This window comes from Oncorhynchus nerka, linkage group LG26 (genome assembly GCF_034236695.1).
Source record: "Oncorhynchus nerka isolate Pitt River linkage group LG26, Oner_Uvic_2.0, whole genome shotgun sequence".
In the NCBI taxonomy this organism is placed as follows: Eukaryota; Metazoa; Chordata; class Actinopteri; order Salmoniformes; family Salmonidae; genus Oncorhynchus; species Oncorhynchus nerka.
Genome location: NC_088421.1, coordinates 12,653,460 through 12,662,693, shown reverse-complemented (window position 1 = coordinate 12,662,693; position 9,234 = coordinate 12,653,460). Strand labels below are relative to the sequence as shown.

Sequence of the window (9,234 nt, the reverse complement as noted above, 5' to 3'; positions counted from 1 at the left end):
ATACAAATTAGATGATATTGTAGCGAGAGCAAATCATCTAGAGAGTTTGGCATCTTAATTGAACCTCTACAAAATATTGAAAACTTACAAGAAGAATCATTCAGTCCCATTCTACCCACCGAAAACAGTTTCTGACTGAGAAGGAACCAAAAGACGAGAACAGTATAGAATATCTGCATCTTCTTCCTGTCTTTTTGCATTGTTAACATTTACTTTAGAGTTACATTTAAGTATATGGATCCCCCAGTGAGTCATTGGTATTGAACTAACAGCTGCGGCAGGTGTGAGCACAAGATGCACGTATCAACATGGACTAACAATGAGGTATACTCCATAACAGACAGCTTTAACTGCCATGTAATAAATGAAACAGATATGCTTTGAACTGCTGCAAGTGGTTGCTTCTCAAGTTGTTACATAAGTTAATATTTCCTTGCCTGATGGCATTGTTGTGTGCGCCTAGGATAATGAAATCAGTCACTGGAGTTCCCCCTGTTTGCCAACAGTTTGGGCAGAAAACCTGCAATACAAAAGTTAATGTACACAAAATCAGAAATGGTTAACTTCCCACGTCATTTCAATGAAATGACGTTGAACTAACGTGGAATAGACATTGAATTGACATCTGTGCACCGTGGGCTACTGTACCCTGGTTCTATGTATTTTTATCCACTACAGAAACGAAATCAAGCTGGATTTATGAAAGAGATTTGAATTAAAAGCCTTATAAAGATGATATCATAAAATATTCAAGTATTCTTTCGCAAAACGCATTGCAAAGGTCAACGGCTATATCTATTTTATGAGGATAGAACAGTGGTGACACCACACCTTAAAAACCTCCACATACCTTTGATCTCCTGTAATTTATGGACCTCTCCTCATCCGACTGAGACCTGTGTTTATGATTCAAACCATCTCTATGAAGTCTCTTTAGTTACAGAATCCTCCATCCTCCACGGAAAACTACATGGGCTGATTTCCTTACTTGCAATTGATTGCCTTAGCAAATCACCAACTAACACCAAAACAAGGGTGCGTAGTGACCATTTTAAAAATGAGGCTGACAACTATTTGTCAGTGATGTAGTGAGCTCCAATTTGAGGGTATTGTCATCCATATCAGGTGAACCGTTTACAAATTACAGCACTTTTTGGAGTCCCTTTTAATTAAAATATTAGAGAATATGTTTCTAAACACTTCTACATTCATGTGGATGTCACCACGACTATGGATAACCTTTGAATGAATCGTGAATAATGAGAGGAATAAATATCATACCCCCCAAAAAATGCTAACCTCCTCTGTTAATGGTAATGTTGAGAGGTTCGCATGTCTTGGGGGTTTGATCTTTGAGCTTCTGTAACTTTCTCACTCGTCGTTATTCACGATTCATTCAGGATTATCCGTAATCATGGTGACATCCAGAAACATATTCTATTCTTATTTACAATAAACTTTCTCAAAAATGATATAATACATTATTTACCATTAATTTCTATTGGGCATAAAATAATCTGAAACACAACCAAAACCAACTGCAAATGCATCCAACAAGTTGTATTGTCACAAGCTTGATGTAGTCATTTCGTGCTAGGAATATGGGAACCAAACACTAAAGTTTTTAACTACTTTAATACACATATACAGTTGAAGTCAGACGTTTACATACACTTAGGTTGGAGTCATTAAAACTTGTTTTTCAACCACTCTCCAAATTTCTTGTTAAAAAACTATAGTGTTGGCAAGTCGGTTAGGACATCTACTTTGTGCATGACACAAGTAATTTTTCCAACAATTGTTTACAGACAGATTATTTCACTTATATTTCACTGTATCACAATTCTAGTGAGTCAGAAGTTTACATACACTAAGTTGACTGTTCCTTTTAACAGCTTGGAAAATTCCAGAAAATTATTTCATGACTTTTAGAAGCTTCTGATAGGCTAATTGACATTATCTGAGTCAATTAGAGGTGTACCTGTGAATGTATTTCAAGGCCATACCTTCAAACCCAATGCCTCTTTGCTTGACATCATGGGAAATCAAAAGAAATCAGCCAAGACCTCAGAAAAAAAAACTGTAGACCTCTACAAGTCTGGTTCATCCTTGGGAGCAATTTCCAAACGCCTGAAGGTACCACATTCATCTGTACAAACAATAGTACGCAAGTATAAACACCATGGGATCACGCAGCCATCATACCACTCAAGAAGGAGATGCGTTCTGTCTCCTAGGGATGAATGTACTTCGTTGTGAAAAGTGCAAATCAATCCCAGAACAACAACAAAGGACCCTGTGAAGATGCTGGAGAAAACAGGTACAAAAGTATCTATATCCACAGTAAAACGAGTCCTATATCAACATAACCTGAAAGGCCGCTCAGCAAGGAAGAAGCCACTGCGTCAAAACTGCCATAAAAAAGCCAGACTATGGTTTGCAACTGCACATGGGGACAAAGATCATACTTTTTGGAGAAATGTCCTCTGGTCTGAAGAAACAAAAATAGAACTGTTTGGCCATAATGACCATCGTTATGTTTGGAGGAAAAAGGGGAGGCTTGCAAGCCAAAGAACACCATCCCAACCGTGAAGCACAGGTGTGACAGCATCATGTTGTGGGGGTGCTTTGCTGCGGGAGGGACTCGTCGACTTCACAAAATAGATGGCATCGTGAGGGAGGAAAATGTGGATATATTGAAGCAACGTCTCAAGACATCAGTCAGGAAGTTAAAGCTTGGTCGCAAACGGGTCTTCCAAATGGACAATGACCCCAAGCATACTTCCAAAGTTGTGGCAAAATGGCTTAAGGACAACAAAGTCAAGGCATTGGAATGGCCATCACAAAGCCCTGACCTCAATCCTATAAAAAAAATTGTGGGCAGAACTGAAAAAGCGTGTGCGAGCAAGGAGGCCTACAAACCTGACTCCGTTACACCAGCTCTGCCAGGAGGAATGGGACAAAATTCATCCAACTTATTGTAGGAAGCTTGACCCAAGCTTGACCCAAGTTAAACAATTTAAAGGCAATGCTGCCAAATACCAATTGAGTGTATGTAAACTTCTGACCCACTGGGAATGTGATCATTCTCTCTACTATTATTCTGACATTTCACATTCTTAAAATAAAGTGGTGATCCTAACTGACCTAAAACAGGGAATTTTTACAAGGATTAAATGTCAGGAATTGTGAAAAACTGAGTTTAAATGTATTTTGCTAAGGTGGATGTAAACTTCCGACTTCAACTGTAAGTTAATTTTTCAGAGTACTTTTGGTTCCCAAAAGGGTTGTAATTTCTACATGGTTCACCCAATATGGATTAAAGTAACCTTAAATTAAATCTGACAGTATGCATTTTAACCTCGTAGTCATTGTATAATTTCAAATCCACTTTTAGACCTCACTGTAAGTGACGTGGCAAGTTTCAGAGTAGCATGAAAAAGAACAAAACCAGATGCACACTATGACTGCTCACTAAACAAACTCACTATATGATGATTCATCTCTCTTGCCTCCCCTCAGTATGGATTCATGAGCAAGCTTGACCATTGAGGGGTCGTGGTCAGGTCTCTCCTTCCTCTCCCTGGGGTGTCTGTGCGTGAGAGGAGCTATGGTCAGGTCTCTCCTTCCTCTCAACTGGGGTGTCTGTGCGTGAGAGGAGCTATGGTCAGGTCTCTCCTTCCTCTCCCTGGGGTGTCTGTGCGTGAGAGGAGCTATGGTCAGGTCTCTCCTTCCTCTCCCTGGGGTGTCTGTGCGTGAGAGGAGCTATGGTCCACAGATCACCCCTGGGGCCTATCCTAACCCCATTACACAGTCCCCTGTCTATGGAGGCCTACGGCGTGACGACCCCAGCGTTGGAGACCAGCCTTGCTGATGAAGTAATGCAGTTGACCCTGTAGTTATTTTTTTATCCCAGTATTTAGAATGATTTCCATTGAACGGATGTGCCATAATGTTGGGAGTTGACAGAAACTCTACCTTGTTAGACATGTTTCATTTATTTATTTACGTTACTACCTTTCTTGAGAAGCTGTATTGTGTGCCAGGATTCTGCAGTCAGACAACAGTCTGGTAGAAGGTTTAGGGCTGGATTCAATCTGTATCGCAGAAGATCCGCGTTTACCGTGAATGCAGTCTCTGCGAACGCGGGAACATTGCCTTTAAATTTACGTAGATCTTCCTCGATACGAATTGAATCCAGACCTTAATCCGTGACTAGGTCAAATAAGAGGTGGGCATAAGCAGTGGCCAAGGATCAGGGATTCTATGGGATTGCAAGCTTCTTATGAATACTGTCTAGCAAGGTCACTTATGGGTCTGGCTTCATCAGTGTGTCTACAATGTGAGAACATGCCCCACTCAACCCCCTGCCATAGCTGGACTCACGTCACCACCATACGGTCCACATTCACATAGGCACTGGGAAAGCAGCAACCTCAACATCATGTAAATGCAGACGCCAAGACCTTGGTAGACCCAGGCAGCAAAGTAGACAGAAGCTCAGCCTGAGGGAGGGGCTGAGGAGCTCTCTCTCTCATTCCCATGCAGACACTGAGGGGTTGGATATCAGAATCAAAGCCCCATATGCCTCAGCTGATGCACGAGGGCCATTTAGCATGTATTGCATATGTTTGGGTACGTTTTCTCCTGGGTCTCAGAAGCCATTGGGCGTACAGGCCTATAGCAAAACACCTAGGAAACAATGGAACAAGCTGAAAAACAAGACAACCCTAGAATGAGTCCAAACAAGGACTTGTGTACATGATTTGTTTGGGTTCAAATGTATATGGTCTCGTGGGAGAAATACTTTCATACCATCATTCAGACCAAATATAAAAACCTTACATTGCCAGTTTGAAAGGGAAAACCCCACTGGTATTTGTCAGTTGAAACATTTGATTTCTGAAAGCATTTATTTTGTATTCCATATTGTTTCTTTGTATTCACATTGGGAGTTTCAGTAGCATGCCACTGCAGATCTCTCCCATGACTTGGAAACTGCTGTGTGGACCATGGGCGACAATCAACTTGCCTCAAACAGCCTCCGCTGAATGTGGCACACTAAATGTGAATGAATTAAAGGATAAAAATTAATATTACTTTGTCTATCAGATTTAAATAAAATGAATATTTTGTTTACTGTTATGGTACTAACAATACTTTATATCCTCCTACACCCAGTCCCAGGATGGAAGCCACCAATTTGTAAGTCGCTCTGGATAAGAGCGTCTGCTAAATGACTTAAATGTAATGTGTGCTATTACTTCAAATCTCATCAGTACATTTGGTTTTGATTTAAAAATAGGAGTTTGTCACCCTCTGTTGGTTAAGCATAGGACAAGGCCACACACTTTTGAGTCTTGACAGATTTAGTTATCCACTAGGGGTCCCTATTGTGTATCCATCTTTGACTTTTGAGACCAAGGTATATAAATAATTATAAACTGGATGGGTCCAGTCCTGAATGCTGATTGCCTGAAAGCCGTGGTATAGGACTCAGTTGATGGATGGACAACGGAGAGAATTGTCTGGCAGAAGACACAATAAGTCACTCAGTTATTACGCAAAACAAAGCACTCCTTTTCAGTTAATTGGCAAAGGCTTCCCATTGAACTGTACAAACGTAATTATTTAACAAAAGACAGGCCAGAACACCAAGATACAGAACATTTTCTTTATTTCAGATACTTCAGAGCAGGTCAGCCTAGAAAGCCTTCCTGTAAAATGGTCTCATCTCCTGCACATCCTAGATTAGAACTTCTGGAACTGCTTCTTGGCTCCAGCGGCTTTTGTGACCTTGAGGACGTTGAACCTGACTGTCTTGCTGAGGGGTCGGCACTCTCCGACGGTAACAATGTCTCCGACGGAGACGTCTCTGCAGGGAAAAGGAGGGAATTGGCACTGCTTTTCTAGCAATAACATCAAGATAATGCAAGGGGAATTGAGAAACATGGAAACCACTGCCGTCTCATGTGATAGGTAGGCCAAACTGCATCAGTGTAGCCATTAGGCAGTGTCGTCAGTGCCACATGGGCTTGGAAGACCATCGTGAGAAAAACATCATTTGCAGCCAACATCAAATCTGATTCCATAGAACTTCAACTGTAGTGCAACAGTGAGTTACAGCCACCCTTGCAGTAGGAAAGGCACTAGCTTGGTACGATCAGCCAATTCTTGGATACAGCCTGGCAAGAAAAAGACATGCAAAGAAGAGAGGTTGAAAAGACTCAACAGAAATCCTCTTACCTGAAGGCAGGTGAGAGATGGACAGACATGTTCTTGTGCCTCTTCTCAAAGCGGTTGTATTTGCGGATGTAATGCAGGTAGTCACGTCTGATGACGATGGTCCTCTGCATCTTCATCTTGGTCACCACGCCTGAAAAGGCAGAATCAGGTCAATGTGGTCAATCTTCGACTACATTTACATTTACATTTAAGTCATTTAGCAGACGCTCTTATCCAGAGCGACTTACAAATTAGACTACATCTAAGCACTGATCTAGGGACTGATCTAGGGATAGGAGTAGACCGTTGAATAGGGTGAGCAGGGGGTTTGGGTCGTTGTATCAGTAATGCCATAAGGCTTTGTCATATCCAGAAGGCTTGAAAGACCATCATGAGAAAACTATTTGTAGTTCAGTGAGAATGTGGTCATATAGGGCTCTAAATGCCAAAGATGACTTTTACATCCAAACCAAAAACAATGAACAGCAAGGACATTTAAAGACTAACCGGAGAGGATACGACCACGGATGGAGACATTCCCAGTGAAGGGGCATTTCTTGTCAATGTAAGTACCATCGATAGCCTGTTGGGGAAAAAAAGTTAGATTCTCTGCAACTCCTTCCAAAACTCTCAAACCCATGTAAAAATAAACAATACGGAACTAAAACAAACCCAACATACAACAATTACAGTTCATAATGAATGAAAGACATTTTAATTAATTGGGGCATAATCTTTGGATTTCACATGAATGGGCAGGGGAGCGGCCATAGGCCCACCCACTGGGCTTTAGACAAAAATATTCATTTTTCATGCGTTGTCATCAATTTTAGGGCAAAAGCTCTGGGGAACATTCCTGCAGTCACAGCATGTCAATTGCACACTCCCTCAACTTGAGACATCTGTGGCATTGTGTTGTGTGACAAAACGGCACATTTTGGAGGGGCCTTTTATTGTGCCCAGTACATGGTGCTCCTGTGTAATGATCATAGTGTTTGAGCAGCTTCTTGATATGCCACAGGTGGATGGATCATATTGCCAAAGGAGATATCTTCACTAACAGGGATGTAAACAAACATTTTAGAAAAAAAAATATTTTTGTGCATACGGAACATTTCTGGGGCCTTTTATTTCTACTCATGAAACATTGGAGCATAACCGTACATCTATTTTTTGTTCAGTATAGATGGCCAAAGCCCTCCTATAACTGCATCAGTGTTGCCATTTGGCAGTGTCGTCAGAGCCTCAGGCTTGGAAGACCATCGTGAGAAAAACATCATTTGCAGCTTTAAAGAGCAGTTAACCATACAAGCTAATTGACACCTCAGACAAGGCTGTATTCAAAAAACAATTAAATCATACTGCCCATAAGGAGCACAACTGTAGTTTTACGATAGTTTAGGTCGTTGGGTACATCACCTCTCTTGGGGTTTTGAAGCCTAGACCAACGCTCTTGTGGTAGCGTGGGAGCTTCTCCTTGGCCTCCTTGCCACCTTCACCAACCAGAACACGCTTCTTGTTCTGGAAGATGGTTGGCTGCTTCTGATAAGCCCTCTCGGTCTGTGGGGAAAAGACATAACCCCCAAGTCAAACAAATAATCTATGCAGAGACTAACCCGTTAGTGCATCATGGATCTGAAAAGACCCATCAAGCTATACTTTAAAAAAATTTTTTTATTAACAACAAATCAATACATAAAGCACATGAGGAACACAAGCATACATAGATTACAAACAATGGACAATCGAGCTAGGGGGTACAATATCACATTACAATTACACAAGGACCTTAAGGGACATGCATATACTTACAATTCTAACAGCTTTTTTGTTAGTAGAGCATTTAACAGTCTTAAAATACAGTTCAATTTCTTTTTGTAGGATACGAAAATGTGGTTTTCTGTTTATAAATTTACATTTGTGTATATGAAATTTGGCCAAAAGAATAATGAAATTAATTACATAAAAATGATTCTGCTTATTTCTATTGTATGTAAAGAATCCAAACAGTACATCTCTCCACAATAGTGTAAAATCTTCATAAATGTGTTCAATTATAAACCTACTGATGTCTTGCCCCCATCAAGCTATACTGCATCAGTGTTGCCGTTAGGCAGTGTCGTCAGAGCCTCACAGGCTAGGAAGACCATCGTGAGAAAAACATCATTTGCAGGTAAAAATGTTTTTGACTACTGTGCATTAATGTTTACAAAATATTATAAGTTAATTTAACAGAGAAGCAGATCAGAAAGGGTGCACTAGCCAGATTTACACTATGAAGCTGGCCATTATGAAAGTTCAGAAAAGTTTGAGCTGGCTGCACTCAAAAGCAGAGCAAATTAACTACGTAACTAAAACAATAGCCATAACATTTGGAATATACAAATTGAGAAAGTTGACCGCTGAGTTTGGCCAACGAAAGAGTTATCTGGCTAGTAAGCCAGCCAAATTAGCGTAAAAACTAACCTGACGGCTATAGCTTTTTCAGTACGTTAAGACTGAGCTTCTCGCGCATACATTTATCTAGCAATGACACGTTTTAGCTATCAACTCTGCCATAAATCAGTAAACTTCGATTACCAACTACAGATTAAGCATACGCACAATGCTGTAAAGGCCTAGTTAGCAAACGGCCTAGCTGGATCTACGACAATGCGCTCCACAGCACAGGGCCTCGGAACGCGATAGTCGAAACAACTGCGGGACCAAACTACAGTGAAATACTTCAATCGCATGCTCTTCGCTTAACCAACGCTATTTATTTTACGCTACGATGCCATGCTAGTTATTTTTCTGTCAAAAAGAAGCACATTAATTTCGCCACGCTGTTTTGCGGAACGTACTTGTGCATCCGCCATCTTTGTCAGCCGAGTCGTAAAGAGAACTAAGCATGCGCGCAACGGACAGAAGTCAGCCAGGTCAGGATATGACGTTTAATAAAGGGCAAGGCAGAAGCGGAACCTTGGATGACATTTGTCAAAATATTTATATTCATTGCTGATTAAACTT

General features: G+C 40.9%; 1 protein-coding gene and 3 non-coding genes across 4 annotated transcripts; all 4 read right to left on the bottom strand.

Annotated features, from left to right (window-relative positions):
* Positions 1 to 5,660: 5,660 nt before the first annotated feature.
* On the bottom strand, positions 5,661 to 9,175 carry rps11 (ribosomal protein S11). Its single transcript, XM_029635848.2, has 5 exons — positions 9,069 to 9,175; positions 7,645 to 7,785; positions 6,733 to 6,808; positions 6,247 to 6,376; positions 5,661 to 5,875 (listed from the first exon to the last, which is right to left on the bottom strand). The coding sequence occupies exons 1-5, from the start codon at positions 9,081 to 9,083 to the stop codon at positions 5,752 to 5,754; spliced, it is 486 nt and encodes a 161-aa protein (XP_029491708.1). The 5' UTR covers positions 9,084 to 9,175; the 3' UTR covers positions 5,661 to 5,751.
* Positions 5,986 to 6,069, bottom strand: LOC115110935 (small nucleolar RNA SNORD35). Its single transcript, XR_003860695.1, has one exon. It is a non-coding gene; the product is annotated as a small nucleolar RNA SNORD35 (small nucleolar RNA).
* Positions 7,429 to 7,510, bottom strand: LOC115110936 (small nucleolar RNA SNORD35). The gene has a single exon (XR_003860696.1). It is a non-coding gene; the product is annotated as a small nucleolar RNA SNORD35 (small nucleolar RNA).
* Positions 8,314 to 8,397, bottom strand: LOC115110937 (small nucleolar RNA SNORD35). The gene has a single exon (XR_003860697.1). It is a non-coding gene; the product is annotated as a small nucleolar RNA SNORD35 (small nucleolar RNA).
* Positions 9,176 to 9,234: the final 59 nt, after the last annotated feature.